The sequence below is a fragment of the Stenella coeruleoalba genome (genome assembly GCF_951394435.1).
Source record: "Stenella coeruleoalba genome assembly, chromosome: 1".
Taxonomy (NCBI): Eukaryota; Metazoa; Chordata; class Mammalia; order Artiodactyla; family Delphinidae; genus Stenella; species Stenella coeruleoalba.
The window spans coordinates 34,155,319-34,177,093 of NC_137169.1; the positions used below are offsets into that span (position 1 = coordinate 34,155,319).

At 36.2% G+C, this 21,775-nt stretch overlaps 1 protein-coding gene across 5 annotated transcripts in view; it reads right to left on the reverse strand.

Moving 5' to 3' along the window:
- FOXJ3 (forkhead box J3) overlaps positions 1-21,775 on the reverse strand; it is a 129,084-nt gene that overhangs the window by 68,260 nt on the left and 39,049 nt on the right. For 3 of the 5 annotated variants that reach the window (XM_079901506.1, XM_079901505.1, XM_079901502.1), the window contains exons 3-4: positions 21,203-21,527; positions 11,702-11,776 (exon numbers count right to left, since the gene is read on the reverse strand). In XM_079901506.1, coding sequence (XP_079757632.1) covers positions 11,702-11,776; positions 21,203-21,527 — 400 coding nt within the window. Of the gene's footprint in view, positions 1-11,701; positions 11,777-21,202; positions 21,640-21,775 lie in introns of all 5 variants that reach the window. The other 2 variants (XM_079901503.1, XM_079901504.1) reach the window with 1 other exon arrangement.

The following is a 21,775-nucleotide window of genomic DNA, read 5'->3' on the forward strand; positions in this document are numbered from 1 at the left end:
AGATGGAGCAAAGGTAACAGAGATTAGAGGAAGGAGACAATTGGAGGTGACACAATAATCCATGCTATTTATCATTAAAATAATTGTTTTTTTAAATCTCATTTCTTCTAATTACTTTGTTTTCATATAAAAACCCAGAATCTCAAAACATCAGGGATGATGTAAGGAATCAGATGAAAGAATGGATTAGGTTCTAAACCCTATATAGATCAGGACACTACTACATACCTTCTTCTTATAAAAAGCCACAGTGAAGCAGAAGCTCCTAGGCATGTCTCATGTCCACAAACTGGCTGGAGACAACACAGAAGCCCTAATGTTCCAGCATCAAAGCAAATGGTTAAACTCATTTCACCAATTTTCTCTTAACATACACAAAAAAGGATCAAATGGAAATTCTAGAAACAAAAAGTCCAATAATTCACCAGATGTGACAGAACAGAGTCAGAGAGCCAGAGATCTTGAAGCTAGATCAGTGAAAAGTACCCAATATAAGAAACAAAAAGGAAAAGAACAAAGGAAAATTAGTAAAGCCAGAATGACCTATGAAACAATGTCAAATAGTCTATCATATTTTAATTGGACACTAAAAGCAAAGGAGAGAAAATGGGGCCATATTTTTTTTAAAAGAAATAATGACCAAAAATATCTCAAATTTGGATGAAAACCCCTTCTTATTGATCCTAGGTTAGCAAATTCCAAGCAGAATAAAGAAAACCACACTGAGGCACATCACAGACTGCTTAAATCTAAAGATAAAGAAAAAAATCTTGAACGCTATCAGAGGAGGTAGGACTGGGGAAGGGCATATTACATACAAGAAAATAAAAGTATATTATAAATGACAGCTGACTTTTCTCCAGAAATAATGGAGACCAAGGATGATGGAACATCTTCAAAGGTCTGAAAGATGGGGAAAACCCAAAAAACTCAATATTCCACACCCCCAAAAAATATGAGGATGAAATAAAGACCTTTGCAAGTAAACAAAAGCCTACAAAATGTGTTGCCTACAGTCCTGCACTACAAGAAATGCCAAAGGATGTTGTTAGGCTAAAGGGGAAAGATATCAGATTGAAATTTGGATTTATAGAAAAGAACATCAGAAAAGATAAAAAATTAGGAAAATATTTTAGTCAAAATAACTTCCTTAAAACACAACTAACCTTTTAAGGCAAATAAAACAAATCCTAAGGTAGGATTTATGATGCAAGGAGAAGTACAAGATATGACAACAGCACAAAGAAAAGGATGGGTAGATAAATGGAATTATACTGTTGTAGGGTTATTACGCTTGTGAAACGGATGGGAAGAGGCAAGTAGTAAGTGGTATGAAGTGTGAGGTGTAAAGTGAAAAGTGGTATAATATTACATCAAAATAGACTCTGATAAGTTAATAATACATACTGTTAAGCTCTAGAATGACTACTGAAAAATAAAGAAAAGGAGCATATAGCTAATAAGTCATTAGAGAAAATAAAACAGAATACTATATTTGATTAACCACAAAGGTTGCAAAAATGAAGCAACACAGAAACAAAAGGAAAAAAAAGAACAACCAAACCAATAATCATATTAAATACAGACTAAGCACTCCAATTAGAAGGCAGACTGTTACCCTGAATTTAAGAAGGAAGAGTCAATGGCTACATGCTGTTTATAAGACACACACTTTAAATACAAAGACATTTATAGATTAAAAGCAAAATACTAGAGGGGCTTCCCTGGTGGCGCAGTGGTTGAGAGTCTGCCTGCCGATGCAGGAGACACGGGTTCGTGCCCCAGTCCGGGAGGATCCCACATGCCGCGGAGCCGCTGAGCCTGCGCGTCCGGAGCCTGTGCCCCGCAATGGGAGAGGCCACAACAGTGAGAGGCCCACGTACCGCAAAAAAAAAAAAAAAAAAAAAAAAAAAAAAGCCAAATACTAGAAAAAAATATACCATGAAGTTGCACAAGAAAGCTTTAGTAGCTATATTAATATCAGACAAATAAAGTTTTAAGACAAAGAGTATTTGAAGAAATTAAGAAAAACATTTCATAAAGATAAAAGAACAATTCAACAGGAAGATTAAACACTCCATACATAAATATTAATTTGAAATGGATCACAGACCTAAATGTAAAAACTGAAACTATAAAACCTACAGAAGAAAACAGAGGAGAAAATATTTATGACCTTGGTTGATTTCCTGGACAAGACACACAAGTCGTTAATCATTAAATGAAAAATTAATAAATTAGACTTCATCAAATCTAAAACTTCTCTTTTTAAGACATTATTATGAAAACAAAAAGGCAAATCACATTTTGAAAAAATGTTTACACAATATAAATCCAAGAAAAGACATATCTAAAATATACATAAAACTCTTACAACTCAGTAATAATGACAACCAAATTTTAAAAGAAAAAAATTGCAAAAGACTTTAAAAGAACTTTAAGAAGTGAAGATATACAAATGACAGCTAAGCACATAAAAAAGATGCTCAAAATCAATGGTCATCAGGAAAGTTCAAAATAAAACCATTATGAGACACTACATCACATCCTCTAAAATGACTAAAATTAAAAAGATAGAGGGAACTCTACTCAGTACTCTGTAATAACCTATATGGGAAAAGAATCTTTAAAAAAGTGGATATATGTATATGTATAACTGATTCACTTTGCTGTACAGCAGAAACTAACACAACACTGGAAATCAACTATACTCCAATAAAAAGTAATTTAAAAAAAGATAGGTGATATCAACTGTCAGTCAGGATATGGAGCAACTGGAACTCACATGTCTTGCTACTGGGAATGTAAAATACACAACCACTTTGGAGAAAGATTTAGCAGTTTCTTATCAAGTTAATGTTCCATCTACCCTTTAACATAACAATCCTTCCATTATTCAAGAGAAACAAAAGCATATGTCCATAGAAAACTTGTATAAGAATTTCTTAGTAGCTTGTTCATAATAGCCCTAAACTGAAAACAACCCAAATGTCCACCAACAGATAAATGGACAAAAAATTGTGGTATAGTCATACAATGGAATACTACTTAGCAATAATAAGAAACAACTGACATATGCAATAGCATCACAGACATTATGCTGAATGAAAGAAGATAGACACAGAGTATATACCAAATGATTCCATTTATGTGACGTTCCATTATATGAGATTTACGTGAACTAATCTGTTATGGAAAAATCTACTATGGACTTAAAGATCACTATCTAAAACTGAGGCCTGAATACAACTTTGTTTTAAAGATTGAGATAATGCATGTAAAATAGCCCCCTTGGGCTTCCCTGGTGGCGCAGTGGTTGAGAGTCCGCCTGCCGATGCAGGGGACACGGGTTCGTGCCCCGGTCTGGGAAGATCCCACATGCCGCGGAGCAGCTGGGCCTGTGAGCCATGGCCACTGAGCCTGTGCGTCCGGAGCCTGTGCTCCGCAACGCGAGAGGCCACAACAGTGAGAGGCCCGTGTACGGCAAAAAAAAAAAAAAAAAAAAAATAGCCCCTTAGTCTGTAAAGCTATATACAAATGTAGGCATTATTATTAACTTACATCAACAATTCTGGTACAGCAAGTTAACGTCCTCCTGGAGAAGAAGGCAATGTCTTAGTCTGTAAAATCCCAAAGAAAGATCACAAACTAGAATTGTCCAGCTCTGAACACATCTTCCAAAACCGAATCACCTGCCAACTTCAAGATGTATCAAAGATGAACAATGGACTTAAATGCCTTTATTTTCATCATTACAAAATATCACTTCAAATAAAGTACAATTATTCCAATAATTTCTGACTGAAATTTTATGTCAGTACAAAGCCCCCTGCTCTACTACACACTGATATGACCTTTCTTTAACAGCTCTTAGATTAGAAACAGCCTAATAAAAATGCCATTACCTGATTAAATATAAATAAACCCAAGAAGTTAATATTAATTTCATATTCCTGGGGAAAGCAGTCCCTGTCATAAATAGCTAGCCATTCCAAATGGCTAAATCTGTGAATTTTATGTTTTAACTAACTATATTATCATGTATATATGCTCATTGGTAAAGTGAATCATCACAGACTATTCTCTGCTCTCAGTGCACACCGTATCAAGAGCCTCAGACATAGTACTGGATCCCTTTTGCCCCTGACTTCTTTGGCTTCAGACCATGTGTCTCAATGTTTTTTCTCTCCCAGTTTAGATACGGCAATCCAATTTTATAGGTTTTTTTTTTTTTTTTTTTACCCTCCATCATCTTAGGGTGCTGCTCCTGGGTAGCTGCCCACAACTCCAAGGTACAGCATTTGCATGCACCAAATAGACAGAGTGAACATCCTTCCCGGTTTTAGTTTTGGTTTATACCTATTGCCTATACATAATTGAGAAAAATGTCTTTTTATTCTCAGAAGTTTCTAGTTTGGGCAACAGGTTAATAATCACTCTACTCAGACCACAAAAATAGGCTACCAACAGTCAATACACAGTAGGCACTCAAAGGCAGGTAGCTTGGGTGGCTAACTGGCTGAATGAATGTATGGACAAAAACTATTCCAGGGCTTCCCTGGTGGTGCAGTGGTTGAGAGTCCGCCTGCTGATGCAGGGGACACGGGTTCGTGCCCCGGTCTGGGAAGATCCCACGTGCCGCGGAGCGGCTGGGCCCGTGAGCCATGGCCGCTGAGCCTGCGCGTCCGGAGCCTGTGCTCTGCAACGGGAGAGGCCACAACAGTGAGAGGCCCGCGTAATGCAAAAAAAAAATAATAAATAAATAAATAAATAAATAAAAACTATTCCAATGCCAGCTCAGGTCTCTGGAACATTCTTGTTGAACAAATAGTCTTTTATTACTTTTACATTGATTATCAAATTAATCTAAGTGTTGCCCAGAAAAGATTATTAAGGAACTCACTCTTAATCAATGGATTAAAAATACTATGTAAGAGTGAAGTAAGTCAGAAAGAGAAAAACAAATACCGTATGTTAACACATATATATGGAATCTAAAAAAAAAAAAAAAAAAGGTTCTGAAGAACCTAGGGGCAGGACAGGAATAAAGACTCAGACGTAGAGAATGGACTTGAGGACATGGGGAGGGCGAAGGGTAAGCTGAGATGAAGTGAGAGAGTGGTATGGACATATATACACTACCAAATGTAAAATAGCTAGCTAGTGCGAAGTAGCCACATAGCACAGGGAGATCAGCTCGGTGCTTTGTGACCACCTAGAGGGGTGGGATAGGGAGGGTGGGAGGGAGACGCAAGAGGGAGGGGATATGGGGATATATGTATACATATAGCTGATTCACTCTGTTATACAGCAGAAACTAACACAACACTGTAAAGCAATTATACTCCAATAAAGATGTTAAAAAAATTAATAATATGTAATTAGTATACTGATTGTAGTATAGTAAATGGTTTCTCTAAATGTTAAGGATACTTAAAAACAGTATATTCTATTAAGCAATTAATAGTTGGCCACATTTTGTTTTTAAATCATCAGTGCCTTAACCTAATCTTTTTAGAAATTATTTAAGTTGAAGATAAATAAGGTTTTACTACATCACAACTGATTTCCAAGAGACAGACAGCTCACCTATATTTACTATATAACTCATATAATATTTACTATAACTCACACATGATAGATAGTATGACTTGTATGTTACTAGTTTAGGTTAATTCAACACTGTCTTGTATCTCAGTATTTATCAAATTAACTATTGAATCTAAGCCTAAAAGAAAAAAACTTGATGCTCAAATGAACTTATGACTGGCAACAACCCACATGCTCTTCAAATGGTGACTAAACTGGTAAATCCATAAGATGAACTATATGAAATAAAATGGAACTGCTGATACTAACAGCACAGATGGATCTTAAATGCATTATGCTAAGCGAAAGAAGTCAGACTCAAAAGGCCACCTACTGTATGAGACCCACTTATACGAATTTCTGGAAAAGGCAAAATTATAAGAACAAAAAATAGATCAGTGGTTGCCAGGACTTGGAGTGGGAGCAGGGGGGCACTGACTACCAAGGGGCAATACTGTTCTGTATCTTGACCATGGTGATGCTCACACTGTATGCACTGGTCAAACTACTAGAATTACACGCCAAAGAGTAAATTTTACCATGTATAATTTTTAAAAAAATTAATCTGAGGGCAAAAAAATTATTTTTTAAAAAGCAGTTTAGATCTGGAAAAGAAAAAAGGCCAACAGCAACAAACTGTTATTTCCCACCCTTAAGAACAGAGACTACTGCATGTGCAAGTAAAAGGCAGCTCTAACTAAACTGCTTTGACTAACAGTGTATTGTCAGGGTCTGTGCCAGCACTACTTTCTGTTTCTGCAGTGTTGTCTCTCTGAATCAGACCCTCATCTCTTATCTAACCCAATTTTTCAAATCCTCTCTGAATGCCTCTCTCAATGCTTAGTCTGGGTTTTCTAACCCTGGTTTGTCTAACTGACCGCCTTACATTCATAATCCACTTCTGCCTTAACATGCACTCTTGGCATCAACCCATTTCTTCACTCTTGACCTCATGTTAGTACTTACATTAATTCCCTTAATTCCTGATTCCATCTCAACTTTGTTCTGATGGGTTGCTCTTGATCATGTCCTCTTCTCAGCCTTCAAAAGGGAGTTCTTACCTATCATGAGTTAAAACTACGAAGGGTAATAATTTCTGCTCTCCTTGAAGTGCTTTAGAAGTGGCAAACTCTAAAGCCTCCCTTGGGAACCCTATGAGTGTTTTTTCACTCCAATAATATGATGTACTTATTTCTGTCCAACAGAACTCTTGCCTATCTTTAAGTTCTACTTCCTGCTTGGTTTTATTCAAAGACACAGATAAGACATCAACTTCTTCCTTACAAAAATCATACATCTACTTTAAGACTATTATTAAACTTAATACTATCTTCCTTCTTCAAGGTACGTACCTATGATTCCTGCAACACTGTTTATCACTTAATGCTATATCTTATGTTCTCTCAAACCTCTCCAGTCTTTCTACAACCCTTTACAAATGAAATGACCAAAACAGGATACTAACAAATAACAGACAATTGACAAATAAATACAACACAATACTAACATGGCCAAAAAAGAATACCCTTTGAACAAAAGCAATCAGTCAACTATGTTATGGTCTCTTACATTATGACAGAGGGCAGGAGTAGAAAATAATCACAATCTCAGAACTTCCAAAAGTTAATTCTCTAGCAGTGAGCTGCTGTCTCCTCACAAACCAGGAGACCCCCAATCTCCACAGCCATTGAGCACTTACAACCTCCCCACCCCAGGGAAGAAAAAGCATCCAAAAAACAAAAACCTCTTCTTCCTATGAATTCACTGTAGTTATCTCTCCCAGGCCAGGCAGGGGGCCTTCAGGGGGTCTTAAACTTCTTAGCTATCATCTCATTTCTCTTAGAGCCCAATTGCTGCTATTTAATTATGCAATTGTTAAAACTACTTCTTATCATCTTTTATTTCCTTTAAAGTCAAAGTATCATTTTCCTGAGCCAGAGAAGAGGGAACAAGGTTGAGAAAAGATTAAGCTGGAAAGCAAAAAAGAGAACTCTAGTTTTTTAGAACACTGAATTTAGCTGATAGGATTTGTCTTTCCATAATGTGAGCAAAATACTTACCTTGAAGATAATTAAGAGGCATTTGTGAATTCCAGAATAAGAAGGCTTTTACCAAAAAAATTAGATCAAAAAACCAGACAAAAATACAAAAAACAAAGCTAATGATAAGAGGAGAGATAAGAGACAGAATTAAAAAACAAAAAAACAAAACAAACAAACAAAAAAACAGACTGCAGGATACAGAAACAGGGCTATAATCAAGGGAAAAGAAAACAGAAATCTATCCCCAAAAAAGCAGCAGAGCTATGGATGCAAAATGTAATTTCATTTTGGGTTTCTTTTTAAAGAAAGCAATAATGTAGCTGTTTGTATTTAGTTTCAGGGAACTGAGAAAAATAGATTTCAGACCATCAATGTACATGGGAGAGTATCAAATATTAAGGGCTTTTATGACAAAAGCTTCTAGAAAATAAAGGATTGAGTCAGGAATAAATAATCATATAAAAGCACCTGTAATTAAACAATACTTTTCAAGTTGAAGTTGGCTTCTACACTTCTCCTGGTAACACACTGAACAGAGTTATACCATAAAAGTATAGGGAAGAAGAAGCTGTATGAGCTACTTCTAACTCTACCTCTTGGACCCATCTGGATCATGGCAGCAGGTAGCAAAATCCTAAGGGGTTAAAGTACACCCATCACCCAAGACCAAAAACTACTCCCACCCCACCTTGGCTCAATGGTTTTCTCCCACTGTGGTGAGGGTGGTTTTGGAAAAGCTCCTCAAATGCCAGGAAACACTGTAATACAAAAAGAAAAAACAATTCATAAGTACCAAAACTTAACTAACATTTTGGCTTCCCTTTCAAGGAAAACTGGTATAGTGGAAAAAACACCAGTCTAGGAACCAAGAAACCAAGTGTATTCTGCTTGTTGGGCACTCATTCTAAGATGTTTGTGGTACTCCAGGGGATTTGGTGGGGAGGGCACCACTCACTCACTCACTGCTAAGGGTTACTAAACTAGTAGAATATATGCCAGAAGCTCCTGATGGCCATCTCTGTCACGAATTGGGCTGAAAATGAAGCCATCAGAGAAGCTAGCAGGACTAAGGGATGTAAAGAGACATCTCCGGTGATACAACTGAAGAATCCTCTCCAGTTCCAGCCCTTCCTGCAGATATTTTCTCCCTTAAGTTAGTCTGTAATAGGTTTCTGTGACTTGCAAGTAAGTCTGGCCAATACACTTGGGTTCTAATTCCACACTGAACTTGGGCAAGTCATTCCTCATTTACTGGCCTTACTTAGTTCCTCGTCTATAAAATGGGCCAGATCTGAGGTTTTCAAAACTTTTTTTAAGCAATAGAACTTTTTTAAACAAAAATCTTATTTTGATATCAAAAACTAAAATGATTTTATTCATATAAATGTATTTTATAAGATCAGATTTACAACATTTACTTCTGACCAAAATTAATAAGAACAATGGGTATTTAAATCTCACCTTGAGACTGAAAATAAAGATGACTGTTAGTAGAAATGTATTATCAAATGTATGATATTTATCACATCAGTGATAAATGTATGATACTTATCATATCAAATGTATATTTACTATAATCACCAAAGTCAATGAGAACAATGATGTGTTTTGATAAAAGTGAAACTTTAAAATTAAAGACTAATGGTAAAAGTTGAAAGCTTTTATTAACCTCCCAGGATTCAATTTATTTCTGTACTGTTTTGGTTGCATAGGAGTAAGACAACCCTGATTCAAAATGAATAGTTGCAAAGAATAACATGGTATTACTTATTCACCTGCCTTACCCCATGATATTATTTAATTAAAGGTAGAAAAAGCTTTTAAGTTCTGCACAAAAAAAAAAACCTAACAGCACAAGATTTTTAAAATAGATATCCAATTGGTTAAAATTTAGTACATAATATAGTTCAGCATTCATGGGTGTTGTTTTTTTCTTTTTTAATGATTTTAACCTCATTTAAAAATCAAATCTGAATCAAATGTTTACAGATTCCAATTAGTATCTTCACAGAACTCTAATAAAACAGCTAATCTCTAAACTCGTTTAAGAAGATTTTTAGTCAGATTCACATACACTCACTACCCATCAGAAATTGTAATGAAGCAAATATAAAAAGTTATAATTCCTCTTTTTTTATAATAAGCCTGCTTTAAAGGAAAGAAAAATTTCACCAATTCCTATTCACAATCTTAGAGAGTTATGAATACAGACAAATAATAAACTGGGTCAAATAAGACTATTACAATAATCTATTCAATCTTATTGAGAACCAACTTGATGGGGCAGATCATAGAAGGTGCTATAAAACATTCATCATGTAAGAGTGCCTGCTTTACAATTGAGATGAATAACTCTCCATGCCCAACCTCAAGAAGTTAACAGTCTAGCAGAGGATACAATACAGCTGACCTTGAACAACACAGGTTTGAACTGCACGGGTCCACTCATACATGGATTTTTTTCAACATTAAATACTACAATTGCAGTTGGTTGCATCTGGAGATGTAGAACTGTGGATTCGCAGAAACCGTTTATACCAAGGGCTGACTATAAATTATACTTGGGATTTTCGACTGTGCAGAGGGTCAGTGCCTTTAACCCACGCATTGTTCAAGGGTGAACTTTACGTTCATTCACTCATTCAACAAGAGTGTCTCCTCAGTGCCACCAGCCACTGTGCAAGAAACAGGGGCTAAAAAGTGAACAATACACATACTGTCCCTACCCTCTTAAGTTCAGACTTTAACCTAAAGGCAACAGATAACCAATGAAGATTTTAAACAAAGAGACCATATGATTAGGTTAACCTTTCTGAAAGATGGCTGGCTACTATAAACTGGAGATACTAAGCCCCAGGATAGAGAAACCAGTTAGGAACTACTACGATGCTGACAAAGTAACGGGAACTCAAAAGATGGAACAACAAACTCAGCTGAAGTATGTGAAAACAAAAAAACTTCAGAGGGTAATGTTGCAGCTCAATCTTAAAAAACAAGGAGTATGCAGACAAGTAGAGGGAGTTTGTGCAATAAGAGAAAACCATAGGAAAGGCATGTCTGGGAAACCTCAAGTATCGATAGTTCCTCACAGTGAGTCTTGAATGAGGTAAAATCATTGCTAGAAAGGCAGATTAAGGAAAAGATAGTAAAGGATATTTTATAACAAAGAAACATCTCCAGGACACTGGGGAGTGCTTTTAAGCAGGGTGATAACATGACCAGGCTTACATTTTAGAAAAATTCTTCCAGGGACAGTAGCCTGAAGAAGATGACAAGAAGTCTAACCATCCAAAAAAGAATGCGTGCTTGACAACAGATAATCTATCTCAAAGTCTTAATCTAACTAACAATTTATCATGACAACCAAATATGGCCCAAGCAAGTACTCTGAGCTTTAGAAACCAAGCAACTAGTACCAAGTTCAGGCCACATGTATTTGACATGGCTTTGAAACCCAAAAAAAGGGACATTTCTGCAGATAAAATACTAAAAATGTAACAATGGCAAAAGATAAATGGAATGAAGAGGAAAAAACAGCAACTAAGAAAACAAGGATATAACAGAGAAAATTTTACTTCAGGGTAAGAGTTACTTCCACTTGTCAATTACATACAGATTCTCTTCTTCTATGTAATAATAAATTGTGGTTTCAACAAGCAATTCAAAAGCCAAATTTAATTTAATGCATAACACTTAAGAAAATAACCAAACAAAAACTAGATTAGAAACAGCAAACTATAACAGAGGGCCAGCTCTATACTAGCTAGCTAGCTTCTCACTGCTTAAAAAGAAATCTCTCCCTGCCTGGCTGGTCCTTGAAGCATATCAACTAAAAGGGTAAGGTAAGGTGAGGTGGAATAGGGCAGGGTGGGTAAAGGAGGACTTGCTCTTTCACAAAGGTTCCTTATCAATGAACTAGACGAGTTCCTAAATGCTTTCATTCCAATTCTGTTCCTAAATGCTTTCATTCCAATTCTCTTTCTTTATATAACAAATATAACTCAGATTCAAACATGCCAACAGATACAACGAAGAATCCAATTATTTTATCTTAAGAAAATGAATCCTACCTTTCCGGGGTCATCCTTGGATCGAGGCACTTTAAGGAAACACTTGTTCAGCGACAGATTATGTCGTATGGAATTCTGAAATTTAAAAAGAAAGAAAAGCCATAAGGTCATTGGAATCCAAAAACCAAAACCCCCTTTAGAAACAATCAGAAACCTAAATATCTCTATGCACTGGAATACAATTACAAATGGAATAAGTTGTTTAAATGAGCTTCAAATTTAAACCTTTCTGATTTTCAAATTATGAATGCTACAAAGGGGAGTAGTTATTGGAAAAGACAGTTTCTAGTGCATTTTGCAAAACTCCAAATAATGGACTATATGTCCCATTTTAAATGTTTAGTAAGACCTTTCAATGATGCAGGAAGATGTCTGTGATTAACGTTAAATACCAAATATAAAATTGTATGCATATTATGATTTTAATTGTGATATATATATTTATTAGCTAATTTATTTATTCTTGGAAACAAGCCATAATGCAAAATGCTAAGAGTTATTCTACATGGAATTATAAGTGATGATTATTTTCCTCCATTCACTTTTCTGCAATGTTCAAATGATTTACAAGGCACATGTGTTACCACTTTTTAATGAGTTTAAAAAGTTATAAACAAAAAAATGTCACTGCTCCATTACAAGAGTACATAAAAACCAATTAGGTTCTCACTACAATATTTAAGAAAGAAAACCACATGGGAAGACACTGACTAGAGAAGCCAGCAAGAACATGTAGGTTCCTCAATGTAGCAAGAAGAATAAACAACTTGGATGGAAGGAAAACGCACTTAGAGACCTGGAGAATCTGTGAAACAGGAAATCTTTCATGAATAAACAGGACTATGCCACAACTTTTACAGAAAATACCCAAAGGCCATTTCTTCTTAATTAAATGCTCTAAAATCCATTTCATAATTTTGTTTGTTCCAAAATGGCCAGGTATCTGGTGGAGGGGCTCCAATTGCATTTAGCCACTACTTAGAATTGGATGTTGGGCAGAGGGTTATTTTTTGGCATAATGTCATTTTATTTTTAATATAAAATTCGGAACTCTAACAATGCCTACATTAAAACTTGCCTCTCATGAGGCAATATTGGGATTAAAGAAGTTTTTAAAAGATGACCAGAGAATGTAAATTCAAGCCTATCTTATTACCAAACATCAATTAAAACTTATGAATGGGAGTTCCACCTCTACCTGGAATGTAAACAGCTACAAAGACTGATGATCCCTCCCAAACAATGAGAAACCAATGGGTAAGCCAAAAAAAAAGTCTATTTTTAAGCCACATCAGAGAGCTGAGGTTGCAAAGCAGCCCAACAAATAAAATTCCTAAGAGGGATAAGCCCATTCAAGGAGAAAGGGGACAAACTGTCTCACTTTTCGGCAGAATATGGGAGAAAGAGATGGCCACCATCCAAGCACCCAAGAAATTAGCTAAAATTTGAAAGGCCAAGCATGGTATCAGTTTAAAGTAGCAAGGATCCCAGACACAAGGGAAATTTCCACTCACTCTCAAGCTCAGAAGAAGCTCTTGGACCTTCACCGTATGCTCACAAGAAAGATTGGGGGCAGGAAAGGAAAACAGAGAAAGTCTCCTTTGTGGCATAAGCAGGAAGGAGGTAACTGATGGCCACGAGGGGGAAAAAAGCCACACCACCTTCTACAGATCTTACAAAGCAAAAAACTTAAGTTTGAGGTAGGGGTAACAAAACTTCCCACCCACAGGGCTCTGGCAAAGATTACTTCTGAGGAAAGAATGGAAACAAAGCCCTTCTGCCTCTAGGGAGGGATAGGAAACACCTTCCCAGGATACAGGCAAAGACCTGCTGATGGAGGAAGCAAAATCCTTTTACCTACGAGACAAGTGTCAGAAACTACCCAGGGGCCAGTATCCTACACCAATACACCATGCTGAGGTGGAGGGTGACTGTAGCTGGGAAAGGGACAGGAAACTCCCACGCAAAGGTAACTGGATAAGCAAGGATAACTAACCTGGCTGAGGGGAAAAAAACCACTGAAAAAGCCCCACCCCCAAGTCCAACGGCCTGAATAAGACTAAGGCTGGATCAAGACACCCCACCCCCCACCAAAAAAAAAAAAACACCAGCCCCTACCACAAGCCCAGCAGTGAATAACAAGTAGTGACAACCTTCAGAGAGAGGAGGGGCAGGAGCATGGACAGAGACCCCTATCTGTAGCAAGGTGGGCAGAGACAACTAAACCTAAAGAGAAAACAGGAAAACTGAGAAAACCCTACAGCACCCAAGCCTCCCACTCCAAGCACAAGGTAACAGGAGTCTACTGCAGGAGGAATGTAAAGTCTGTGGTATACTAAAGGCAAAGGTACCAACAACAAAACCCAAATCCAGCTCAATTACTGATGAGTGTAATTCGACTCCCCACACAAATGGCCTGTGAAAAAAGATGCTTGTCCATTTACAGGTACAAATAGCATTTACTTCTATCTCTACCATTCTTCTACACATGTAGCTGGAACTCAATCAAAAACTGCAAGACACATGGAAAAGCAAGAAAAAAGAAAAAAGCCCATTGTCAAGAGATACAGTAATCAACAAAACCCAACTGAGAGATGACGCTATCAGACAAGAACTTTTAAAAAGCTATGACTAATATGTTCAGGCACCAAGTAGAAAAAAGTGCACAACTTGCATAAAGAGATGGGGAATTTCAACAGAGATGTGTAAGCTATAAGAAAGAGTCAAATGTCAATGATAGAAATAAAAAACATGATAAAAGATAAAGGATTCCCTAGATGGTTCATCAGTAGACTGGACCCAATTAGGGAAAGGCTCAGGTTATCTTGAGGCTAGATCAATAGAAATTATCCAAAATAACACACATGCACGTAGGCATGCACATATACACAGATACAAAAAAAAAAAAGATCATCCAAGAACTGTGGAACAATACATGTAATTAGAGTCCCAGAAGGAGAAATGGAAAAGAATAGGGTAGAAGAAAAATTTGAAGATGTAACAGACAAGAATCATCCAAAAGTAATGCAGGACGTCAAATCACAGATGCAAGAATTTCAGAGAACACCAAGCAGAAGGAATTAAAAATCCACACAACTATATTCATTATAGTCCAAAAGCTGAAAATCAAAATGAAGAGAATATCTTGAAGGGCAGCAAGAGAAAAAACGAAAGATTATGTACAGAGAAATAAAGATTAGAATTACAGTGATGTCTCAAAAACCATGCAAGTTAGAAGACAACAAAGTGACATCTTTAAAACACTAAGAGAAAAAAAAAGTCAATTCTATATGCAGTAAAAATATCTCTCAAAAATGAAGGCAAAGTAAAGACTTCTAGACAAACAAAAGCTGAAAGAAGTCATTTCTTGTACCGCCAGTTGGCTGGCAATATTGGAAGGAAGTTCTTCAGGCAGAAGTATGATACCAAATGGAAACCTGGATCTACAAAAAGAAATAAAGAGTTCCAGAAACTGTGAAAATGAAAGCAAATTTTAAAAATCACTTTTTCTTATCTGTAATGCCTTTAAAAGATAACTGTCTAAAGCAAATATAACAATTATTTATGAGATTTATAACATGTAAAAGTAAAATGTACAATAACAATAACACAAAGGTTGGCTCAGGGGAATTAGAAGTACAGCTGACCCATGAACAACACGGGTTTGAATTATATGGGTCCACTTATATGCGGACTTTTCCAATAAATACATACTACAGTACTATACAATCCAAGGTTGGCTGAATCCACAGATGAGGAACCATGGATATGGGGGGCCAATTGTAAAGTTATACATTCGACTGTGCAGGGGTTAGTGCCCCCTTAGTCCTCGGGTTGTTCAAGGGTCAACTGTATAAGGTTTATAAAGTTCTTACACTATACATAAAATGGTATAATGAAGGTAGGGTGGGATAAGTTAAAGAGGTGGGTGGTAAACCCTAGAGTAATCACATCTTAAAACAAAATTTAGGAAGAGGTATAACTAATAAAATAATAGTGAAGATAAAATGAAATCATAAACAATACTCCAAATCCAAAAGAAGACAAGGAAAAGAAGGAACTAATCAGAAAAATTACCCATCTAAAAAGTTCAAGATGGGAAAAAACCAAAATCAAGATGGTCAGAAGAAGAAATCAAAATGGTCATGTTTTCTAAATGGCTTCACAGTGGAAGAACACATCTCTACTTAGATCTTCCTCCTCTACAAAAAGCTTAAAAGCTGGAAATCTTCAAGACTCTGACACTGTCCTTTTTTCACTTCTACATTTGCTGCCTAGGCAATCTCATCTACAGCCATGGCTTCAATAACCATCTGTGACCTTTCTCCTGAGTTAACACATATTTTCAACAATCTACTAGACATCTCCAGAAACACCTCCAACTCAACATGTTTAAAACTAAACTCAATCTTTATTCTCAGTGTGGTCTTCTGCCAGTTTTCCCTTCTCTATTTAAAGACAGTTATTCATATAACTGTTCCAATCAGAAACCTGTAAGACCTCCTTAACTCCTCCCTCCTTCTCACCATCTAAAACAAATCTGTCACCAAATCTTGTAGGTCTACCTTCAATCTACCTACTTTATCCATCTCTTCTGTTACTACCTCAGTCCAGGACACCAGTCTCACCAAAACTAGTACAACAGCTTCCTAACTGGTGTCCACCCTCTACCTTCCTCTCTTTACCCTTCCTCCACCATTCTCTACCCAACAGGCAGTTACCTCTTCACAAGGCAAATCTGACATTACTGTTTCAATTAAAACCTTTCAGTAACTTCTCATTGCACTTAGGATAAAACCTAAAATCCTTAAAGCCTCCACAAGACTCTTCATAATCTCACCCTATCCTGCTGTCATACTCTCTATACTAACCCCTTCCAATGGTCTCTCTCACCTCTAGGCTTTCTATTTATTGCTCCCCCTGCAAAAGTTACTGCTGCCAGCCTTCCTCCATCCCTTTCACCCAACTGAGTCTACTTAACTTTCAATTCATTCTTGGTTTAAACATTAGTTCTTTAAGGAAGTCCTTTCTGACTTTCATAAATTATTAGCTTAGGCCAAGTGTGGATTTCTCACCACACAGTTATTTGTTTAATGGTCTTCCTCCTCCATACTGTATTCTATATCAAAATATAAGTAGGCTCCATAAGGGTAGGGATCTTGTCTACCAACTCAGAACCTAGAATATAATGCTTTTCATATGGGAATCACAAATCTGTTGGAAAAAATGCCAAAAGCATATTTAGAAAATAAAAACACCTGGAGAGATATGAGAGCCAACACATGTATTTACAACACACAATGAAGAAAAGAGATGACTTCAGACCTCACAACTTGGGGAGACACTACCTCTAACAACCCTAAGAAAAGAAGTTGGGAGAGCAGAGGTAGAGATAACTAGGATGGCAGAGAGTAAGCTGGAGGAAAATGGCCCGGGTTAAATAACTGATAATGGTATATTGCTTGGCCTTGAAAACCCAGCTTCAAAAGTAGTTTCTCAAAAGTACAGTCTACTTACACCAGAATCACTTGAGATGAATTTTAATGCAGATTCCTAGGTTCTAAGATGACTAATTCAAAATCTCTGGAGTTGTGACCCAGGAATCTGAATTTAAAAGCACTCTCACTGATTTTTATTTTCACTTGAGTTTAAACTGGCATCTCTCATTCAAATCAACCACCACATTCCCACCTTTACTTCTCTTCTCCCACTGTGAGAGCCCTGACTCCCCAAAACACTAATATACGTACTCATTTGTTCTATCCTACCATGCACATAAGATTGTTTCAGAATTGCTCCCAACTCTCAACTTCTTTTCTTGTGGTCACACAAGGTACAGACTGCCTCTAGCAAATTACCACTACCAAAGACAAATCTACTAAATGAAGTCCATGATTCTTTTGTAATTCTTTTCAACCTTGGTATGCTCTTTTCAAAACTTCTTGAATTTTTCTGTGCGATTATGTTATACATTTGATATAAGGCTTATTTATTTCTACTTATATTCAGTTTTAAGGTTTTCTTTTTTCATCCTTTTTGATTCCCTTATATTTTTTTGGATGTGTAAAACACTTAGATGTTTCAAAACTCAAAACTATATAAAAAGGTACACTCATAATCTTATTCCCTTCCTTATCTCTTCTACCTCAGTTCCGTCCATCCCTATAGGTAACTATGTTTACTATATTTCTAGTTTATTATTCCTAACTTTCTTTTACAACAATAAGCAAACACATAATATATTCTTATTTCTCTTTTTTCTTCACATAGAAAAGTAGAATACACCCCCACATGCCCATACCACACTCTTTTATATTTTTCTTTTTATTACTCTAAATTCCAATAACTTAATAGGTTAATTTTCTTTAGTAAGGTGAACAGCATAAAAAAAATTCCTTTTCCTCTAGTTCAGATTACAAAATCATTCAATTATGGAAATTCAAAGAGTTTTTATAACTCTTATGGACTATTCAAAGAATTGTTTTTAATATGTAATCTCCCTTCAATGCCCTGGCACAAAATGAAAGGGAGTTCATCTAAATATTAAAATTCTATTTGAATCCTTTTAAGCGACCACGACAACATTTTCTCCTCTGGGTGACTTTAGTTGGCTCTACATTTCTGGAAAGGTGGTTGACAACTGCTTTAGGATCTTTCTTCCATCCTCTCTTCAAACAACACAAGCTAATTTCACAAGTTCTATATGACCTTCCATTTTCACCTAACCCATCCCTTCCATACCTGAAGGAGAAACAGTAAGCAGCAAGTTGTACAAGTAATGCTAAACAAATCTTAGGACAGTGAATGGGAACTAAAACATGAAAACAGAGATAGGACCTGAGCAAAGGAGAAGATAAACCACTTTCCATTTGTCTCCATGTGAGATGTTCAAAATATTTCTATGTTTACAAAAATAAAATTTAAAGTAATCATGGCAAGTTCTAGGCTCCTGAAATTGGGTGGAAGAAACTTTTTTAAAAGAATAATTATGAAACCGCAATCCCCAGGAATATTCAAGGTCTGCCTAAAGCAACAGACTGGACCAGATAATCTCCCTGGCGTATCTTTTAGTTCTAAAAAGCAACATTATCCTTCTCAACCTATTCCCATTTTTCGCTTTCCATCCTTCCTTCTTCACTACATCCAAACCATGTATCTTCCAGATGAAACTGTATCACTACTTCTAAACCAGTTTCAGACCATAACTTGGGGTGGCCAGCAGCAAGAAATCCAGCAGACTGAATCTGGCACTCTCAAGGTGGACTTAGATGAAACAAGATCCCTGAACAAAGATCTGTAAGTTCTATAATAGAGTTATTAATAAAACATATGGAAACACAAAAGATTAATTCTACAGGGAAAAGAGAGATTACATATGAGCTTAAAGAATAAACAGAATAATGCCAACTGGACAAAGGGCAAGAGAAAGTCCAAGGACAAGTAAGAGAAAAACAAAAGCAAGAAAAATCAAAATATTTATTTCTAGGACAACTAATAGGCTGGAATATGTAGAAGAAACAGTACATGAGAGGGAACTAGCAAAAATTAAAGCTAGGAAAGAAAGCTGGGACCAGGATTCTGGCCTTCATTCAAGCTGCATTTACTGAGGCTTACTAAATGGAAGTACTGTGCTAGTGCATGGAATAGAGGAAAAGATACAAAAAAAATCCCTTCCCATAAGGTACTTGATTATCTGGCATGATATACAGCACACATCACGGGTGCAGAGTAATTCAGTAAATGCCTTTAATAAGTATATCCAAACAAAAAAGACAAAGGTGTTGAGACATGAAAGCTTAAGAGAAACAAGTGGAACTACCAGCTGATGGCAGACCTAAAGCCCCGTAAGTCCCCTTCTTCCACATGCACACACACAAATACACACACCCCACACTGCACACAACTGGATAACTCCTACATAAGAATATGAATGTAAAATGTGCAGATACAAAAGAAAACTGAATTATTTGTCATATAACATAGATTAGGTAGGTAACTAATCTGAAGGTTCCTCAAAAAGCTTCGATGAGGAGCTAAGCCTTCTTTAAGAAGTAGCTGATTCTAGAGCTGAGGCAGGAAAGGTACGAGATGAGCCTGGAACATCTTGTGGTGCCAGAAAGTTAAGAAGTGGTAAATAAACAAAAGAACTCTACCGTATCAAAGGGCACAGGAGCCAACCTGTAAGAGCTCCCAATGCAAAAGCAGCAAAAATCTGAGCAACAAATAACGACAGCACAAAAAATAAAATAAATATCCATGAGTGCATACTATTACAAATATACGATTGAATAAATAAATAAAAGGGGAGGAAGGGACAAGGCTTCCATATTAATTGGGAAGGATCCCAATTAATATGGAAGGAATAAAGGAAAAAAGAAAACCACCACTAGAAAACAATAAAAACTGCTGTAATGATCTACCAACGAACACTAAAATTAATGAACAAAAATTTAAGAAAAACAGGGTACTGCATGCTGTCAAAGTATCTCCTCCAAAACATTTCATAATTTACAAAGTGATAAATAGTAATTTTATAGTGGAGAAACCTCGCAGACACCACCTTAACCAAAGAACCATGGTGAACATTACCAGTAGTAAGACATACTGACATCAAGTTCCCCCTGATATGACTGATAGACAGAGAAGGGCACATCACCTCTGCATTATTCTTCCCCAAAATGCATTACCTCAATCTAACTGAGAAAATATCAGACATATCCAAACTGAGGAACATTCTACAAAATACCTGACAAGTACTCTTCAAAAGTGTCAAGGTCATAAAAGACAAGAAAAGATTGAGGGACTGTTACAGATTGGAGAAGACTAAGGAGACATAACAAATGACAGCTAAATGTAATGTGGGATCCTAGATTAGATCCTGAATTGAATCCTGGAACATAAAAAAAACATTAGTGGGAAAAACTGGTGAAATCTGAACGAAGTCTGTAATTTACTTAGTAGCTAACAGTACTGCTTAGTCAAAAGTATTAATTTCTTAGTTTTGATAATGGTACTATGGTTATATAAGGTGTTAAAAAAGAGGAATTGGTTGAAGGATATATGGGAACCCTTTGTACTACTTACAAAACTCTGCTATAAATCTAGAATTCTTTCAAAATAGAGTTTTTTTAAAAAATCTTTGATGATAAAAACAGTACTAGTTGCAATACTATGCTATTTTTTTTTTAAACCTCAGACACACTATCAACTTAACTGAACTGTGGGTATTGTTTTCTAGTGAATGCTACATTATCTCTGCTCCAATACCTTATGCTATGTCAGTCCTCTAATATAAGAAAGCTCTAACAAATTAATATTCTACCCAAAATAAAGTTATTCATCTAATTTAAAACATTTAATTTCCTTTTTTAACCCTAAAAATGACTAGTAATCAGAATTTCATCTTTAATTATATAAGCCTCCACAAAGCTTTATCTTCAATAAAAGCTAGTATTGTTATTGTTTACAGCATAAAAATAAAAATTTAAATAAAATCCTTACCTTCCATCCACTGCCAGCCTCTCTATAATATGGGAAGTTATCACAAATCCACTGATAAATCTCACTTAGAGTCATTTTCTTTTTGGGTGAGCTATTAATTGCAAATGTAATGAGGCTGGCATAACTGTATGGAGGCTTCCCATCTTTGTGCTGTTGGACTTCTTCCTGGTCCAGGGTTGTATTTGGGTCAAGAAGTGTATTCTTCTTGGAAATTCCTGTTCCATGTGCATTTTGTGTAGCATCAGATTTTTGGATGGCTGCTCTCATGGTGAGCTGTGGTAACCAGTCCATAGATGTTAGGCTGCTCTCCAGTTCAGATGTCATCCTGAAGGTAAATAGACTCCTTAGTCAATATCAAGGAAAGAACCCCCGCTTCTCAAAATATCCAATATTCACAAATCTAGGAGTTCCAAAGTGAGGGAAAGCCTGAGTTAAATCTGGAGGAAAAAGATTGAGTATATTAATGACCAAACCAAATATTTAAGGGATCAACATTTCCAATCTTTTTTCTTAATTTCTTCCTCTCCAAACACAACAAATTTGGTTTTAAACTGTTTAAGAGATAGAACAATA